This window comes from Limulus polyphemus, unplaced genomic scaffold (genome assembly GCF_000517525.1).
Source record: "Limulus polyphemus unplaced genomic scaffold, Limulus_polyphemus-2.1.2 Scaffold591, whole genome shotgun sequence".
Taxonomy (NCBI): domain Eukaryota; kingdom Metazoa; phylum Arthropoda; class Merostomata; order Xiphosura; family Limulidae; genus Limulus; species Limulus polyphemus.
The window spans coordinates 317973-339403 of NW_013666201.1; the positions used below are offsets into that span (position 1 = coordinate 317973).

Genomic DNA, 21431 nt, shown 5'->3' on the forward strand with positions numbered 1-21431 from the left:
ATTATAACGCCCCCACGGCTGAAAGGGCGAGCATGTTTGGTGGGATGCCTGTGGAAATTAATAAACATGTCACCTTTTTAATTTTTTTTCTTCATGTTTCCAGTGTTGTCCACAATCATTTCCACTAGGAGCAAAGTATCCGGAACGTGTATTCTTACCTAATTTGGTATATACTCTGCGAGTTTAAAAATAAAATTTTAGTGTACGTTTACAGGGGTATCAGGAAAAAAAAAACACATAAAAGAGAGTGTTCTGTATCATTTCAAAATGTTGACCATTTTTCATGTGAAACACGCTTTATTTCGCATTAGTTTTCAACGGCCCAGTTCTATGAGGCGCCTTGTTTGTTGAAATAAGTCTATGTTGTAAAAAAAATATTCTTAATACTTTCATAAGTTCCTAAACGATTATACTGATTGAAACATACATACATCCACTCAGCCATGTTTCTGTACCTTAATACAAATATGTAATTCACAAGCGATCTCTTCACCCTCCGAAGAAGCCCTAAACCCAAATGTTGCCTAATCTCGTTATGTCATCATTAAAGGCAAAAAAAAAAATACTTTTATAGAGTGGCCCATAGCAAGTTAAAGTTATGTGTTTTAATAGCATATGTTGTAGCTTAGGGCATGCGTAGACTCACCAAGTCTAGGTTGGTGAAGTACCTACACACTCAGATGCAACATTGCTTGTGAATTTATTTTCCTTACATAAGATATTTCTCTAGTACATTGTGTATTACCGGCCACGAGAGACATTTGTTTTGAATTTAAACCTAAATATCTAAACCTTTCAAAATGATATTTTAAAAAGTAAGTCTAATTGTCAACAATTGTTGGGATAAGTTCAAATTCACAGCTGACGAGGGTTATAGTTTTATGTTAAAAATTCTGTTTGGGATAAATACTAAGATGTTATTATATAATCTCACAGAAAATTATGTCTTACTTAGAAAGTATAGCCTAGTTATACAGAGAGATTTCAAAATGTTTCGTTCATAGATGTTCTCAATTTTGGGGTTAACCCATTATTTTCGTTCCCTAGATCAGGGTTTCCCAAACTTTCTCAGCACAAAGTCCCACAAAACATTCCACATTCCCACTCCTTTCAATGAACGTACAGATACTAAGTAGCTTAACAGTATTGCTTATTTTGTGCATTTGCTAAGTATGCCCGGCATGGCCAGGGGTGGTTAGGGCGTTTGACTCGTAATCTGAGAGGCAGGGGTTCGAATCCCCGTCCTACCAAACATGCTCGCCCTTTCAGCCATGGAGGCGTTATAATGTGACGGTCAATTCCACTATTCGTTGGTAATTTAATAGCCCAAGAGTTGACGGTGGGTGGTGATGACTAGCTGCCTTCCCTCTAGTCTTTTACTGCTAAATTAGGGACGGCTAGCACAGATAGCCCTAGTATAGCTTTGCCCGAAATTCAAAACAAACAATTTGCTAAGGTCCCCCCCTGAAACGTTCCTGTGACTCCCAGTATAGAAAGATTTGAAGGGGAGCTCTATCGTTTACTGAACTAATGTCAGGGGGAGTAAACATTCAATAAAGTTAACAAGGGAACAGCAGACTCGCACAACGTATTGATAAATGCAAATATTCAATTCAACTAATATACACACACACATATATATATATGCCTAAAAATATCGGCTTACAGATCACATAAACTTGTGAACTGTTGGAAACTCTACTATGAACTTCACGTTCCGTTTACTGAGATACTAATCATAATTATATAAGATTTTGATCTTGGAAATGATGTTATTGAAAGAAATAAAAATTCTAGTTACTTAGGGGTTTGTAACTTTTAAGATAAAAGGATAAAAAAATACAGTGAGGAAATGTGTGACAATCATTAAACATGATATTCTCACAACTATTATCATCATACCTTATCAGTGTAAACGAACGTTCGCTAGGCAGTTTTCATGTTCCTATTGTAAAGATGGACGCCGAAGAAATGTCATCATTCATAGCTCCATAATTCATAAAATGTTTTATATTTTGTACATTTAAGAGAAACCAAAATGAAATTGCCTGCTTGGATTGGGGAAATGAATCGTCTGTATGTCGGGAATACTCACCGAGAGCCCTGTTAAATACTCCCGAGAGCCCTTTAAATGCTTTCTTAAGTTATTTATAAGAAACGTTTTGTGTTACGTTGTACCTAAGAAGTTGATATTTGGCGAAATCTTTGCCATTAGTAATTTCTAATTCAAAAATAATTCAGTAATTTTAATATTTACGATAACTCTAATTACGTGTAGACTGTACAAGTCTATAGGTAAATACCACTTCAACAACCTCGGATTTAATTACTCTTTCTTATACTTGCGAGTCTTGTGAAATGAAGCAATGGCGGTAAAGTTATAATTAACCCCATATTTAGAGCAAATTATTATACATGATAGAACGCACTTATACTTGCTAATAATCTGTGATAATTTTGTGTAGTATTACTGGAGTACTGCGAACAACATATGTCGATTTTTGATATGTAAAAACTCAAGAAAGATTAAAATCAAGAACGAATATCAGTTGTTTATCACAATCGTACGAAACAAATAGTTAATATCTTAATGAACAGTTCCCAACCCAAGCTTTTCTTGTTTCTCCACAGCACAGTTTATCTTTTAAAGCTCTTTCTTTGTATAGTAATGCACTTTGGTTTTTACGGTTAGTTTCAACCACACAATTTTGTTTTTAGGTTAATTCTATAAATTCCTGTTTCATTCTTTGTAGTTTTATTTTACAATGAATACGGGTCTACTTTTAAACAGGTTATATTTCAAAGTTTTTTTGTTTTTTTTTTTGCAGCTTAGTTTGAAAATTTTTCAAACAATAAACATTTGTTTCACAGTTTTCTTTAACATTTTATCTTTTAAAGCTGTTTTTAAATAGTGAAGTCTGGTCTTCAAAGTATTCTTAACATTTCGAGTTATCTTAAGCACTGTACGTACAATTGTTTTTATCACCAGAGAGGTTGCATTTTACACAGAAGTTAAGCTCTAGGTATGGTTGGGTGCTAACTCTATCATATCTCGATACTGAAGCATTTTACAGTTGGATCTCATGGCTATGTTTCTTCTTGTAGGTTTTTCTATTGCATCATTTTGTCTAAAACGATTACTCAGTATACTTGGTGCCTAAAAATGTCTCAATTTCTATTTACCTTGTCTAGACCGGAGACTAATATAATTTGTCTATGATGCTTAAAAATATTCTAAGATATACATATATACCAGATGTACTTACGCAGAGTCCCCAAAATTGTTTTCTTTCAAGAGTAAATAAAACCAAAATTAAGAATAACAAACATTTTTATTTCTTGCTTTTCAAGTTAATGTGTTATGCTGTGTTGTAGCCTACAGATTGCATAATTCTTCTCGTGATTCATGGCATACATGACGTCACGACAGCACAAATTGCAACATTAAGCGTACCTTATATGACGTCATTTTATTGTCTACTTGTTGCATGACAGACAACACACTATTGAATTGTGATACGAGTAGTTAAAACAGGTAACCCCTCCAGGCCTGTCTTCGACCCCATTTCGGGGAAATAACCCATGATATTAACTTATAACAAACATAAAAAAGAGGGAATCCTCAATAGCTGCGGCACTTGAAATTCTTTTACGTAGGATTAGAGTAAATTAGTCTATGAGACCTTTTTTCCTTTTTATTAGCTATATTCTTGTGCGCCAGCAATACCAAGCGTGGGGCGCGCATATACCCGATTCAATTTTATTGCTCATCCGGATCTCTACCAGCCTACCCTCAAATTGAAATTCTCTTAGGCAGAATTAGAATAAATTCATCCATGAGACCTTGGGCGTGGTCAAATACATCAATCGAAAGGATTTGACCTCTTGAGTCCAAAACTATAATTATATATCAAATCGGTCAAGAGATGACGGAGCTATGAGCTAAAAGTTTGTACTTGAAAAAAAAACAAAAAACAACAACATGCAGCAGTTCTATGAGCCGCTATGCCGCGGCTAAAAATGGCAGTAGTTACACAGAATACCAGTTAAATTAGAATTGTCTAAAGCTAGGGTTTTAAATACATAAAATATCTTTATCTCCATCAAAGTGTTGTTTCAATAGTGATCAACTGCGCTCTCGGGACAAAATTAATTTCAACAATAACAATTAAATAACATGGTGAGCTATGTACACCTACTTACTTCACATGTAGAATTTAGCTGATTGGTTGTTTATCATGCTCACGCCCTGTTGAACCGCCCATTGTAACTATGTAAATAAAACGTTTATGTTCTCTGTAATTTCCCTCGAAACGCTTTCTTAAAGTCTATCGTAAGTTTAACATATTTCATTGTGTAGCTTTGTGCTTAACTATATACAAGTAAACAAACTCCAGCTCATCTTTAGGAAAGTAGAGGCTCGTAAGAAGATTCTCATCCACCAACCAATATATTTGAAGCTTATGCTGTTCAATTTTTTATAAGTTTCTCATTCTGCTCATAAAGATATCTAGTATATCCTGTATTATATATTTAATGACACAAACAAATATTTCTTGTCTTCATATAATAAAATATTAAAATTTTACATCGTTTTATATAATCAAGCCAGTTTATTTTGGTTGTTGTTTAGCACAAAACTACACAATGGGTTATTTGTGCTCTGCACATCACGGGTATCGAAAGCCGAATTTTAGCGTTGTAAGCCTACAGATTTACCGTTTAGCCACTAGGAGGAATCAAGTCAAAACAGGTGTTCTGTAAAGTACCATCTTATAACGATACATAGTGAATTAGAAGTCCGTTTTCAAGATACATCTTAGGAAAATGTGTTCTTAAATGCGAGCCCCCCGGTGGGACAGCGGTAATTATTCGGATTCACAACTCTAAAATCAGGGGATCAATTTCCCTCGGTGAACACAGCAGATAGCCCGATGTGGCTTTGCTATAACAAAAACACACACACACACACACTTAAATGTGAAAGTGTTTACGTTAAATCAATGAATTACACCCATAAAACACACATAAAGTTATGTCCAAGGATATACTCTCGAATGGAGATCGTGTCGTAATGGAAGTTTTCTGTACAATGAGATTTGTAAAAATAAAATGCTTTTAGGTTCTAATATTTCGACTTTTACCCGCTAGGATAATTGTAAAAAATCAAACACTATTAAAAACACAGTAAAATACCCTTATAGTAGCTTATGTAATAGGAAGAACTAATTAATGGTAACTCTCGAACTGGAAACACAAGTTGGTACACAGAGGTGAATTACCTCTGCAGGATATTCGAGAATGTAATTTACGGATAATGTATTGGAAATCTCGTGTTTGTTCCAGAATTTAGCGCAAAGTTACACAAAAGCTATCTGCGCATCGTCGTAATTAAATTTGAAATGATACACTAGAGGGAAGCCAACTAGCCAACAACACCCACTGGGCTATCACTATGTTTGTGGTGAAATTCAGCTTGATTTTTGGAGTTTATGGCACTAGAGTTGTTAGACAGGAGTTCACATCATGGTTGAAAACGACATTGCTTGGTTATGCATTACAATTACCTGTGCAAGGCTGCTGGATCGTTGTCCGCATGAGGATGAATGGAGAAATTTGAAGATATGGTTAAGGCTATTCCAATTTCTATGGTTGTCGGTAGGGTAAGAGATAGGGTAAGAGATAGCTAAGAGATAGGGTATTTATATAAAATCTCATCCTTTTGGTCATTACCGATCTATTTTTTCAGGAACCCAGTCGTAGGTGTGAAAATTATTTCCACTCAGTAAACAAAAAAACTGCACACGACTATACTGTACAGCATGACTAGTTGGTTCATGACTACTTAGTACTAATTGTTTCCCACTGTGTTTGTGTGCAATAGAATTTGGTTTGATAATATAGCTGCAGGTGGTAGAAGCAGCACTACTACACTGAAGCCACAGCTCTTAATCTACGTTCTACTAATATACTTAGTAAGGTTTTCTTCTTAACAGAATTACAAAATAACAAGTATATTTCCATGTACATGTATATAATGACGAAGAACAGTTTCAGAGTTTGAAGTACAGGTATTACAGGAAGATTACATGCACAGCAGTAAATAGTTGGATTCCCACATATATTACTTCTGCTGGCAATGTCTTTGCTGCTGGGTCCCATATATTAATAAATGTAGGACAGTTCATTTCGTCATCATAGTTCAGAAGACAATGGTTGTACCCTTTCGTCTGTCTTCTGTATGTTACGACTATTGTAGTTTAACGTTACTCTTAATTTACATTCTTAGTCATGGTAAACTGACAGCTTTCTTCTGTTAGACTAATTTACACATTTTCACATCTTGTCTTGCTCATTTCAGATGCCAAAGCTGGCTTGAGCTAAAAGAGATAGTGTTTTCGTCTTCATCCAATACCTCACCTTCATTCACTGTAACATTCAGTTTTAGCCAAAAAAGGTAGTAGGCAGTCTGCAACATATAATTTGAGCTTGTAAATGCATTTGATATGCATCTACTCATCATATGACCATGAAGCTCATAGCTGAGCAGATTTAAGAACTTAAAAATTCAATAGGGTCTATCCATCCAGATTATATGTGGCATGCAAGTGCTATAACTAACATCTAGTCTACACCGTTAAACTTGCTTTCACTAACTGCCGTATCATACTTTTTCTTTTGTTTTAGTAAAGCCTTTCCCTATTAGTGACACACAAGCTTATATGTGCCACCCATGGTTGACCTTTACATTTCCCTATATTTATCAGGAAAGTCCTGTATTTGGTGGTGGTATATACCTGATGTTATAGGGAGTATGACTATTTGACCAAAGTTAGTCTCATGTATTTATTTAAGTAGCTTGGAAATATGTAATCCACTGCTCTACCTGTTTAAGCCATGGTATCAGCTAAGGCATATGCTTCAGACTATTTGGAAAAACAATCCATTGTGATAATTACGAACCAATTATATCAGCCTATTTTTGCAAGTGGCCTAGCAAGAACCAAAGTAATCTGTTAGATGGTCTACTAAATCTGGGTTTAATTTTCTACTGGGCTGCACACACACAGACACACTGCAGTGTAAGCACCAACAAGCTACTTTTGGATGAATTGGTATCAATTAAACCAAATGAGCCATTCCCTCCCCCTCTTAGGTCATTCGCTATGCCCAAACTACGACTTGCTACACTAAAGCAGGCTGGGAACAGTAACTACTGTCTGTCTTTAGTGTTCCATTGCTGGTGCTGGTTTGGATTTCTGTAAGTAAAACACAGACAGCGTTGCAAATTTGCTGGATATTGGTAACACGGTCTTCAGTCTGATATAGTCCAATCAGACATAATGCTGTCTGTGTTTTAGACTAGGTACATAGGGGTGGTAGGACAAGAGTGTAGAATCTGTCTCTGACTGTTTCCTTGGAACATGATGAACCAGATTCTCTTCCTAGTCTGAACATAAGTGATTAAACTATCTCCAATTATCCCATTATTATGTTGCCTCTGATGCAGAGACGTACTTCAACCAGGTTCCCAACTAGACACTTCCACTAGTTTCCACTTTTTGGACTATTATTCCAGAATACCAACTACGAAAAATACTTAAAGAACTGGTCAGAGCCCTTTTTGGCCATTCCTCAGAAAGATGTAAGACTGATATACTTCACCTAGTGGTGGCAATATGGTAAGCAGCACCAATCAGAACGCATTTAGATATTGATTATTAGTCTGAATTACTACATGAATGTCAGTACACTAACCCGAACAAGCCAAACACTTCAATGAGAACACAACCACAATCCAAAGTAATGCCAATAAAAAAAACTTGACAGTTCCAAAGTACTGATTTATAGCAGTCAGTGGAGGACTTCTATTTTATAAGAATGATGTTCCAGGTCCCAATACATTATTGGACCTACTTCTTCTATTTCCAAATATGCTCAGTCTGTTGGCCATTATTATGTGCTACATACCCAGCAATATAATTTCTATTGTAGTATTTTTTGCTATGAAGAACAATGAAGTTAAAATTAAACCACACATCTTCACACTTTTTTCCACACATCCTTTACTTTCTGTGGAACTTGGTTTTCCAGATCACACTTAAACAGACTAATGTCAGAACACATACAAGTCCATTAGAACTGCATCAAGGCACTTGACAATTATGTGGTCATGTGTTATTATTGTGATTCACATTTCTTTTATTGTCTTTTTCATGAAAACAGCAGTTTATTTCAAGGTGTGGTTGGTAACTCTTGACCTTTTGGTGTTCGAGCTTTTATCAATCTTAAGTCCTTATTTATCATTTTGTAAATAATACAGAATATATTCCTAGCTTCATTACTAGAAGCTTTTGTAACCAGAGTATTCACTTTGAAGATGAGGACAATGTTCCGTTTTGGCTCCAGGTGTAGTTTCGAAGACTATTACTACCTCAAAGCTCAGTTTTACGAGTCATTCCATTTCCAAAGAGAATAGTGAGGACCCTCTTATTCGAAATGTTGTGTCCTTTGGCTCTGTATCGGCTAATATTATCTATTTTTTTCATATTTCTTGTTGAAAAAGCATTTATATGCTTACATATATAAGTCTATCTGTGGTGGTGTTGCATTACTGAATGACCAGGAATTCTCTGTGAATTAAATACACAAATATTAAGCATGTTACCTATGATGCTAATGCCCACATCTGCTGCAACACATCACTCTGTTAGCATATGCAAATCATTCCAATAAAGTGAAGTTAACCCTCTGTATAATGAAGTATAGAAATAAACAGGAATGGCAATTCTTTAAAATTAAAATTATACACAGATATATCTGATGCTTACAGAACAGCATGGCATAGTCTAGGACAGATATGATCAGGAATGTTTTGTGTCACAAGGTCTCCCAGGTGAGTAAGACATATCTAAAATGATGTCCTTTAATTTATTATTAAATTGTATACAACTTCCCTCGATGCTTATACTTAGTTACGTGATTTAAAAGTCTATCATTTCTACAATATGTGCGATAATGCCCCAATTTAATATTACCTCTAAAGAGTTATTTTGAGGACAATCGCCCAATTAAATTCCAAATTGTAAAACAGAGCATAATGATGATAATATTTTATTCATATAGGCTAACTAAATGCATAAATCCGTGATAGATAGATATATAGATAATGATTACTAACATAGCGTACAGATGGTTGGTACATATACTAAAACAATTTTGTAGTATCACTACGCCATTACAGTTCACATCTCCATATTCAGTTACGCTCTTTCTGATTACAGTGCATCTTGACATTAGTCCAACAGCATAGTTTTTATTGCAGAATGCTATGTCATAAGGCTATCATGTAGAAAGCAAGCCACCTTTTCCTGCGAGCTTTCCATAATCCATCTAGTGTACAAGAACGATGGTTACCCAGTATCCATTTCAATATACCAATCACAAAAAAATCCATAAGCACTACATACAGCGGCTTGACCAAGATGTCTTCATATGAAATAGTATGAATACACATTTCATTCTCCAGCTGCTTGAGGTATGCGAAGGTTGAATAAAAGGTATGAGTGGAAGCCTTAAATTGGTGCCCCCATATCTGTTGCCCTTGTTCCCATACACATGTGATATTTCTGTATAGTACAAAGGGTCCAGAATATTGGTCTGAGAGTAAGCACAATTCATCTTGGTCTTTGTGTCCACTCTCCTGGCCCCTAACTTGCTCCTGGTGCAGTATTAAGTAATGATAATTAATCTATTAAAAAAAACGTTTTTATACATGCAGTGTATCAAGTTTACAACTTTTTTTCACCACTTGACCAGTAGAAAATGGCAGTTACCAAGGTACATGTACATTAGTTCTTTGTGCTATCATTTTTCTTCGGCTAGCTTATTCTTCGCTTTTCCAAACGAAGATGCATTTTGATTATGCTGCGTATTGTTTGTTATTTTGAGTACGTGCACAGTTTTTGCCACTGGCCTTTGTGCTCGTGGATTCTCACGTGTTACAAAATGCCACACTTTGCTTGCTGCGACTGGGGTAAAACTCGTTGTAAGTCTCTTTCCGAATAGTCCTGATGCTTCAAAATTATACACAGTCCTTTGTTTTCCGATGGCATGAAGAAAAATGGTTATCCTATCTCGAAAATTCTAAATTCCTGTCCTCAACATAACTTTATGATCTGAGTGTATGAATATTTTGCGTCGAAAGGGGCTGTTACCTACCCCCTTTTCAAAAACGATCAGTTCTTGATGGCATCACATTACACACCTTCGAAACAATAAACAATATTAAAATGTAGTTCTGATGCATGCCGTTCCACCGCAGCTTTATATCGGTTGTGTTTGACACGTAGTTTGATGTTTTGCATATTCAAAATCATTTTACTATAACGTATTTAACCCTGTACAAATTGTTTGATGCTTACTTATTGCCCTCCGGTGGAACAGCGGTAAGTCTTCGGAGGGGTTCGATTCATCTCGGTGGACACAGCAGATAGCCCGATGTGGTTTTTGGATAAGAAAGCACACACACACGCTTACTTATTATATATACAACAATTTTAGTCTCAAACTTAGCTGTGGTTTGATAGCCAATAACATTTCTAATTTTGCAGCTTCTATTTCAGTATTTTGTTATAAAGTCACGAAATATAGCATAACGTGGTATGGCTTCTAAGGAAACATTTAATCGTATTTTGTTTTATTTTTAGTCCTAGTTTTTCAACTCATCGCTATAATAAACAAGCCACTGGAAGAGTATTTAAGTAAACCGAAATGTTGATAAACCTTTCGCTATTTGAAGGACTGAATGTTTTAGGTTAAACCTTAAATTTTGTTATAGATAAGTATTGAAATACATGTCACGCATTCTTTTGTAAAATATAGTTTCACCCCCTATTTGGCTCCGCGATAAACTTGACGGCTTATAACGCTTTAAATTCAGAGTTCTACTCCTACAGCTTTGTGCTTACAACAAACAAACAGGTTTTTACCTCTCCCTTGAAACACGTTCACCTGGTGGTGCCGTTTAACAAGTCTGCACGATTTCTATGTCATCGTGTCACGTGAACATCTTTATTGATCTTTCAACTAAGCACATAAGCGAAAATGTTTAAATTCTATAGCTGAAGTAAATTACTGATATTTTAGAGCACATAACAATGTACTTAGAGAATGTTTTCTACTTTTAGCACATAAATGATAGAGGTGTCGTCACTCTAATAATATTAATGTTCATTCTTAGTTCCGGTATGAATTACATATTAATGTTGGCGCATAATATTTGGATATTTTGCAAACACAGGAAGGATAGAGGAAGGATAAATGATAGAGGTGTCGTCACTCTAATAATATTAATGTTCATTCTTAGTTCCGGTATGAATTACATATTAATGTAGGCGCATAATATTTGGATATTTTGCAAACACAGGAAGGAAACAAGAGTATAGAGAACATGCATTGGTTATATAAAATATACGTACTTAATAACGATATATCTGCTAAGCTTTGTTTAAATATACTAATAAAAGTACAGGCCTAAATTACTAAGGTAATAAGAAACTACTCATTTTTCTACCAATCAGTCAATAGGAGAACATTTGATTGAGCACGCCTCCTAGAGGTAACCAGTCGCAATAAAAAGACAAACGCTTTTATTATAAGTATTGGTTGGCTCAAAGGGATCACAAGAAAACTGAGGATTGCATTGATGTTTTTATCTCCACAATTTAATGAAATGCATACAAGAAAACAGATAGGGTGACTTGCATATATATATACACACATCGTAAAAACCTTCTATGTATTAAAAAATATAATTACAGAAAAAAAATTTCTAAACCGCTTATGAAACTGAAAACAAGTGGAGTGAATGACTCAATAAAAATAATCAACCTCGAAAAGAATTCTGACGCAGCATGTAGACTGTTCTAGATCACTCTGGCCGGGCCAGCAACATTCCCACATGCATGGAGAACGTGCGTCGCTCGTGACTGTGACCACGCAGCGCTTGCAATGAACATATCCGCTCTCGACCACTTTCAATTAAGATGGCAACAGCAGCAGGGGTGAGTGAGTAACTATGTTTCGAAAGAGCAGTGTGAATACCATCCAATTTTCTGACCTGCCATCAATTTACTTGTGAACCTTTAATACTTCTATCAAGCTAGACGCGAATGTCTTGTACATATGTTTACTTTTGAACGTTTCTGTAATTTAACTAACGTCAAAATTAAGCCGAGTTCTGTGTAACTTGAAGAGATTATGCCCATTATCCCGAGAGTATAGTACGCCATCACAGATTAAAGTTTGACAGAAAAGACCAAACGTTTCAATTGAGAATTGTAAGCGTCGAAGTGAAGAGAAAAGGAATCAGAAATGAAATGTAATGACACAGAGTAACTTGTCTTATCAAGAGTAAAGCGTAGATTTACGTATGTAATCAGAAGTAAAGTGTGTCATTACTGAACTAATTTATGGTATTAACGGTTATAAATGTTTAACAAAATATAACTGTTATTTAAGTTAACGTGTAACAGAAAAAAAAAAAGGTTTACGTTGTCGAGGGTGTGTGTCTAGCAAACAAACAACTTGTTATATATATATATATATATATATAAGATAAAGTGTAAAGGAATTATTTTGTCTCGCAATGCATAGCTAATTTCTTATGTATAGAATAACGTTTAAAGGCACAGAAAGGTTTACCTTGATTAAGGTATGTATCTAGCAACACAAAGCTAATTTCTTATGTATAGAATAACGTTTAAAGGCACAGAAAGGTTTACCTTGTTAAAGGTATGTGTCTAGCAACACAAAGTTAATTGCTTATGTATAGAATTACGTTTAAAGGCACAGAAAGGTTTATATTATTAAGCGTGTATTGCAACGCAAAGCCAATTTGTTATGTATAGGATAAAGTTTAAGGCACAGGTAGGTCTTCTTGTCAACGATATGTGTCTAGCAAAGTTAATATGTTATGTATAGGATAAAGTGTGACGGTACAGAATTATTTATGTTGTCGAGGGTATTGAGTGTCTTGCAACACACAGTGAAGTTTATTATGAATGATGAAATGTTATAGAATAGGATAGCGTGCATTACCAAGGAGATAAATATAACAGCTCAGACTCACGCATCTCATCAAGGCTAAACATGATACCGTATATTTCTCATAATTTCAAAGGTAAACCGTGACAGCAAAACGTCATGTATTTTAAGATATCGAGAATAATGTGGAAGTATAGTGTTATGTATATTGCTAATAGTAACATTTAACAGAGCATACTTATCTTTATTGTCAAGAGCATAGCCATATATGTTAGTACCAGTAATGTTTCATATTAAATTATGAAGGGAAAATATATTTATGAAGAGTTAAATACGTGTGTGTGGTACCAGAATTATAAAGAAAATTCAGAACAGAACAATTAAAACTATAAAATCTATAAACACATTTTACGATATATATATACAAATATATGTTACAATATGCTAATATATATATACATATATGTTATACATATGCTAATATTTACATACAAAGTGCATAAAACCTAAAAGTAAGCTATTTTACTTTGAGCCTAAAGCTTAATATCAGTTAGACCAAGATGACGCTTATAAATAAGTTTGTATAAGCCTAAAACTTCCGACAACAGTGCATATGAAGATATATGTGCTGGTGTTTAAGTGAGTAACAATTTTTTTTAATTCGAACGAAGGATTATGAGAGTAATACAAATTGTTAAACCCATCAATTAAAGAAGAACGTTCAGTGACATAATTGCTTTATTTCGTCAGTTAGTTATATCTTTGTTGTTAAAGAAGTTTTTGGCCGTAGCCCCAGTAACGCTTAGCGAGGCCCGGCCAGCTTAAGCCTAATCCGCAAGTTTAACTCAAGAGAACGACCCGAATTATCATGGCATTAGTTGTAACAGCTACATGGTACTAATATATTTTTATCAAAGTAAATGGGATTTCATGCATTTCACATGCGCCATCCTAGTAAAATTATGTCAGATCGAAGATAAAGTGTCATAGCTCATGTTTTATGCATGATATTAGGTGATAACACAAAAATATTATGTTACTATGCAGAAAAACAAGGTAATAACACAGAGTAACACGTGCTAGCAAGGATAAAATCTGACAGTTCATTTAACACATGTGGCCTGGAAGGATAAAAGGTGATAACATGCAGAATAATGTGATTGTACACCATAGTGTAGCGCCTACATTAAAGTTTTTGAAAAGTGGTCATTTATAAAGCAGTTCAAAATAGTTTAAAATTGTTGTAGCTATTTCAATTAAATAGAATTCACATAAACAAAACAATAACGTGAAATTTACCCAAAATGTGCCGAATTCACGCTCCTTCACAAGTTGGTGTCCTGTTTAGTTTCTTACTTTAATTCAACTAAAACTTTGTACATTTATAAACGTAAAATTAGTTCCACAAATGACTCTGTGCATTTGATGACATCAGTCTCCCTCTCTCGATATGTTTGAATAATGCCATGAACAAAATATTTCGAAAATTAATTGGCCTCAGAGCTGCACCTTATCATAGTATCAAAGCTGAGAAATTAACGTTCCACAATCTACCTATTCCGCCTTTTGCTTGGGTGGAATTTATATTCCTGTGGAATATAATTTCAAAAACCGTATTATTTCAAAATATAATGAAATGTTTAAAATAAATTGTCTATCCAGGTTTGATACTTACTTCCTTGAGCATATTCTTGGAAAAGGATGCACACAGACTTTACAACAGCATATACAGCAAGTTGATTAAGCTCTCCAAACAACAGGTCTGATTAGAGGTTAATTAATACGTCTCTAACACTAGTTACATGGTTGGCAGGTCGATGTTTTTAAAGGACTAGTCACAACAAAGCTCACATATGATTAACATATCACAAATTACCGTGTGTTTAAATGACATTAGTACATAAATGTGCACGTAGGCGTAAGTCGGTTAATACTGTATGTACGAGTAATGATTTTTCAAATGATGTGATGTTACTCTCCCGCCTAAACACATAAACTTTAGTAATAAATTTGTTTAGTATGAGATATTATTATACGAAAATGATTCTTTTCGGGGATGATATGTGAAACCCTTAAAGTCAATGAAACGTTGTGCAAATGTACTTATGTATATATATATAGATGTGTTAAACACACAAAATCAATCAAACGTTGTGCAAATGTACGTACGTATGTATATATTTACATATAGATATGTTAAACACATAAAGCCAACCAAACGTTGTGCAAATGTACTTATGTATGTATATATTTACATATAGATATGTTAAACACATAAAGCCAACCAAACGTTGTGCAAATGTACTTATGTATGTATATATTTACATATAGATATGTTAAACACATAAAGCCAACCAAACGTTGTGCAAATGTACTTATGTATATATATAGATATGTTAAACCCCTAAAGTCAACCAAACGTTGTGCAAATATACTTATGTATATATATATATATATGTAATATCAGTGGCTGCATAGAATGGGCTTCATTCTCCGAAGTGGATTTTATCAGCTTAGCTATACTGTTTTCCTTCTGCACAAATACTTTCCAGTTTCTTCCACAGCTTTGAGATATATAATCTATGTATATGCGTGTTATTTTTAGCATTTCGTAGATGATGACGAATAAAATCTGTTTCCAGTATTTTTCAAGTGATGAAGATCACATGCACGAGGTCTTTGTCGTTTTTAATTTCAAAATTAAGTTCTGACAGTATAACGTAATTTATCTGTGCACTTGTTTATTATAAACTGAAAAAATTATAAATAAAAACAAAAAACGTTTTGCTTTTTTCCAATGTTTGAAAAAGTGATTTAACCAGTATATTGTCTAATACTTAGGGGTAAGGCATTTCATATATACTGAAGGTATACAACTCACAAATTTAATAACATTGGTTTTCTGGGTTTTTTAGAAATTCTCGAGACAGTCGTTGCAATAAGTTAATATATATTATTTTCTATAAAGGCAAGAAACAGATGTTTACGCATGTAAAAAAGTTAAAGGCATAGATAGCGCGGTAAGAACGCAAGTGGTTGTTATACAGTACACAGCGTACTTCAACAGTGTTAATGTCTTTTTTATATAGAATACCGAAATGTCTAAATTTTAAAAGAAAAATGATTATCCATAGATGCTACACATAGATAATACACTCAAGTAGATGTTACACATAGATAATACACTCAAGGCTGAAACATTTTTTCGCCCAAACGTTCAGCAAGATAGAACTTCACTAAATAAAAACTTTATCTAATATTCAAGTTTTACAGAAATAAAGATCTCTTTACTTTTTTCAAGACGTCTCAGTGAAAATACACACGTTTTATTTGTTTCAATGACGACTAATTTGCTTATTAAGGATTCGATTAAGAGGAACTTCTGTACAAACATTATATATGAATATATATAGTTAATAGAATGATGTTAAATTAATTAATATTAATTTCCTTTAGCTTGCAATTCAATAAAAACTCTTTCTTTAAATTACGACGCATATTTCTCTTTCATTTTAGAATAATTAAATTAGTATAATTGTTTGTCAAAAAACAGGATTAAGTGGTCTTTTTAAATTAGTATATTTGTTTGTCAAAAACAGGATTAAGTGGACTTTTTAAAATAGTATAGTTGTTTGTCAAAAAACAGGATTAAGTGGACTTTTTAAATTAGTATAGTTGTTTGTCAAAAAACAGGATTAAGTGAACTTTTTAAATTAGTATAGTTGTTTGTCAAAAAACAGGATTAAGTGGTCTTTTTAAATTAGTATAGTTCTTTGTCAAAAAACAGGATTAAGTGGACTTTTTAAATTAGTATAATTGTTTGTCAAAAAATAGGATTAAGTGGTATTTTTAAATTAGTATAGTTGTTTGTCAAAAAACAGGATTAAGTGGTATTTTTCTTCTTCCAGAGTTTAACAGGATATTTATGTATATAAACTTACCTTCATTAGCGTTCTAGAGCCTTTATATTTAGTATAATGTATTAATGACTTAAACCAGAATTATAATATATTTTTTATATAAATGTTGCGCAACATATCTGTGCGACAAACCTTACGGTTTAGTCAAAATCGCAACAATGTCGTTAAATCATGATCATCGTCGGTAACCCCTCTATAACGTCATAGTATTATTTATATGCGTATGATTATATAACCGTCCTGTTAGAGTGATATATTTTCTATTAATCAGTCAGTACCAGACATAACAGGACATAATACAGTGTTTTTGACTCTTGAAAATACACACACATTACTTTATATATTTATTATATTTATATATGTATATGTGTGTGTGACGTCATAATTATCATATTAGCTTAAAATCAATACGTCTCGATAAGCATATACTATTTAACGAAGTCTGTTTTTGCTGTACGAAAACATTGTTTTGAAGCTGAAATATTCACCTCCCAGTTAGACTTAAGAAATAAAAGTAGCTGATTAATCATTACGCGAAGATAAACAAGTTTGGGACGTTATTAGAGGTAAATAGCATAACATTTTGTCATCTTATAGCAGCGTGGGGTGAACATTTAACGATATTTGTTGCGCATCACGGGTTCGCACAAGCAAAATTTGCATATATCTAAATATCAAACAATCCCAGAATAACGTAAGGTTTATAAGGAATGTACCCATTTAGCTCTATTTAGAATAAATGCAGCATTAGGAAAATCTTAGTAACTTGCTTCGAATTCGTGGAACGGGTATTCGAAAAAGTAGACAAACTAAATATAAAATGTAGTTAACGTACGTTGTGTCTAGTATGTATAAGAATATATATATATATATCTTCTAACTTTCAAAACAGGCCTTAACAAAGAACAAAAACGCTACATAAATTAAAAAGATCATCAGGATAAAGGCTATAATTTGGGATATAAGATGTGCCCTCGTGATCTTTTGTTAAATGTATTCAACGTTGTTTTTTTTTAAAGACCTGTTCTGATAATTAAAATGTTTTTTCATCATAGGTTTAGGCTTGCTGTTTTTTAACGCAGTCCTTTCTTTAAATATTGATACTTACATAGCAATTGGAATAATGTTTTCACATATACATACATATATATGTTTGAATTTGTACATGTATATGTAATCTAAACTGCCAGAAAAAAATCATAGACCGATGGATTACCATAGATGGATCTAATTGTAAACAGTGCAATTTGTTTTCAAATAATAGATATATAGATAATTTCTGAATGTCTATGTCATTCACACACTCCTTACTCGGTATAATATATTATGACAAGACCCAAGAAAAGTCTTAGAACAGAAGATTATGCATTTCACACATACGTGTAAATTAGTTATTACATACATATATATACTTTACTGTTATTCCTATATCTAGCAATGTAAAATTATAATTTATTACAATATTTGATTGGATTCGAGACACTGATGTCCGTATAATCTACAAATAATATCAAATAAACGTTTTCATTTATTGTAAATTAATGCTTATAAAAATGAATTATAATTTCCGAGAGAAAATTAAATTTTTTGAAACATTCGTTTATGATTCGGTCAGAAATGGAGTGTATGTATATGGTAATCTTATTAGTAAGCAAAGATATATGAAAGGAGGAAATTATTCGAGTAGAATGAATGAATATACTTCTTTTAATACTAAATTGAAAAGCTACAGAGAAAATCGGGTAATAAAGAGAGCTAACTTTTATGTTGTTGCCATGTAGTATGACTTGAAAGCTGTATAAAAAAAATAACCTTTATTTCTGTTTGGACGGAGTTTTTCCATTTCGGTTTTTATAGAGAATATTGATCTCATATTAGTTACTTGAATGTACACAAGATATTCAGAGAATATTTCTATGAAACGCATATTCTATTCCAAGAACATCTGCCAGAATCTGAGCACAACGTAAGGTCTGTCGTATTTGATTACGTTGAATACAACTTAAGGTCTGTTGCGCCTGACTACAAAGCAATGGTTTAATAATTTTTTTTTCTTACCTGCCGGACTTTGTTATCACCATCTCTGTGCCCAGTGAATGGAATTGTTGCCACAGGTCTTTGAATTCTAACGTCACTTTAGGATCGTCTTGTACACCATCATCGTCAGTTTCTAAAGTTCGCATGGCCCGTAGTTGTCCACCGTGTGTTAAGACGTCTTCGGCGGTAAGATGCGGCGGACCCGACAGTGGTGTGGGGAGTTTGGGAAAAGGCGACGGCGGATAAGCCTGAGGAAAGGGTAGCGGGAAATAGTGGGGTTGAGTTAACAGAGAGTTCACGCTGAAGTCAGGTTGACGGGTAGGGGGCAGAAGGAACGGATGGTAAGCCATTCCTTGTCCAGGTCCCAGGTTCGAGGGTTCGAATCTCATGGAGTACGATGTGCTCAGCGTGGGCCAGGAGTGAGGCGTCGGGGTAGCAAGAGACGAACACGCATGCAGCCCTGAACCTCGCTGACAACACGGACACCCTTGGCGAGATATTGCACACAATAGCGAATAAACCGGGGCGACTCAGACTGAGGGAATCGTCTAAAAACAGTGTGAAATGCGAGCAGCTTTGCTGTGTAGTCCAACACTCGTACGGTACAGTGTTGGTTGTGCCGTGATGATTGGTTATTTGTCTGGCCGGAACCAATCACACTAGTGTCTTCGGGTGTCGTTTACAGGTTGCTAAGAGGAACCCCCACTGCGCTTATAGGTGCGGATGACGAAACAGTCAGTGGCTCAATAACAACATTTTGTCGTTGCTATACCATTTCAAGACATGCTGTTTTACAAACAAATCCTTTACGGTTTTTAAAGAGTCATTTAGTTAGTTCTTCAAGATGGATTTATTAAACTCGACTCAGAATGAATGAATCGATCAAGCGTGATACCGGATTTTTCTGGTGCTTTATTGGACGAAGGTCTCGATCAAGCTTGTCACCGGAATCTCTAGTATTTATTTTTGTTTATTTGAAAGATACCACTAAATTGTAACACTGCTATTATTTATGACTAACATCATGTTTTTTTAAATCAGCACGCCAAGTTTTCTGTCATCTGTTGAGATATCAGAGTTACATATGAATTAACATATTCACAGAGAACAACGTTCAAGCACCTGGTTACGTAGTTTCAGCTAAATAACTGTTACTTGTCTTGTGGGTCTAACCTCTTTAGTTCGCTACTGAAGCTGTCAGAAACAGCGTTAGAAAATGACGGGAACTTTGGAAATGATTACCTAGTCTCACGTCGCATCCTACCCGTTGAGAGGGGCTCTTCTGTTGGCGCCAGCGGTGTGACGTTGCACAATGGCACAGTGTCCCCTTGCAGCTTTCATTCAATAAATCGCACGTTCGCCCTGAAAACGGTATAATAAAATGCAAGGCTCGCTGCCAATCGTCACCTTGAGGACTCGTTAACAGTTTCATCGCCGCCTTATCACCATCTATTTATAAAGGAAATATCAACATCTGTGTTAGATAGACCTCACAAAATCATAGCTTAAAGTTTCTGAACGGATTTATACAATTTCCTTACTTAATTTCACTAAAAAAAAATAATTTGGTAGCCTTCAAGAAACGTATGAAAGCCAACACATTAGCTGCCAGTGCTGTCACCGGATGGGTGGGATTAGCAAGTCCCGCCTCACCGGGTGACGTGCGCTAGCACCTCCACTGCCGAGTTCGCGCCCAACCGGAAGTCGTCTCGCACTTCGAGCTGTATTAGTGACGTAATAACTAGACGTAACAACAGCGCCGCCTTGTTCAACTGGATATTGACGCCCAGCAATATATCTCAACCCTTGTTTGAGGGCTTGATGTGAAAATGGTCTCAGCGATACCAGACCTATCATTAAGCCTTAGATTGTTTGCTTTGCTTGCAGCAAATATATGTAATTTTCTTTCTGACGAACGACCCGTCATATCGTCCAAACGGTAAGCAATAGGAGCGCCGTTCCAACTAGTGGTATTATGTGAACACGAGCAAACCGGTTAGGCTTTCTCATAACCAATAGATTGGAACATGTGTAGAGGCGTGGGGCAAGGAAGGGGGACACAATGGTAAACGTTTTGAAATCAGCAGAATAAGACAGAAATGTGACTATCATATGTGGGAGGTAAGAGTTTGATCTCTTTTAGCTCGTTAAAAATATACGAATACACCCAAATAGCTCTGATTGGTTGTTTAATTTCAAATTTTCTGTGCGTAATTGTTTAAAGCCTACATCTAGCATTAAAAGTGGCGGTCTACTATATTTTAATCTCCTAAAGATAAAATTGAATACGATTTTGTATTTAAATAACACGCTTGCTTATATACTTATAACACTGCGTAGGTTCGTTTATTCTATAGTAATACCATCTAGCGAATATTTTTTAAACTATTAATTCTGGTCTCGTTAAAAAAGAAACTTTATTTTATT

General features: G+C 34.6%; 1 protein-coding gene across 2 annotated transcripts in view; it reads right to left on the bottom strand.

Annotated features, from left to right (window-relative positions):
• Positions 1–20171, bottom strand: part of LOC106459312 (T-box transcription factor TBX3-like) — a 77819-nt gene extending 57648 nt beyond the window's left edge. For both annotated transcript variants that reach the window (XM_022385771.1, XM_013918923.2), the window contains exon 1: positions 19026–20171. In XM_022385771.1, the coding sequence (XP_022241479.1) occupies positions 19026–19393 (368 nt within the window). In that variant the 5' untranslated portion in view covers positions 19394–20171. The remainder of the gene's footprint in view (positions 1–19025) is intronic.
• Between the last annotated feature and the right edge of the window lie 1260 nt (positions 20172–21431).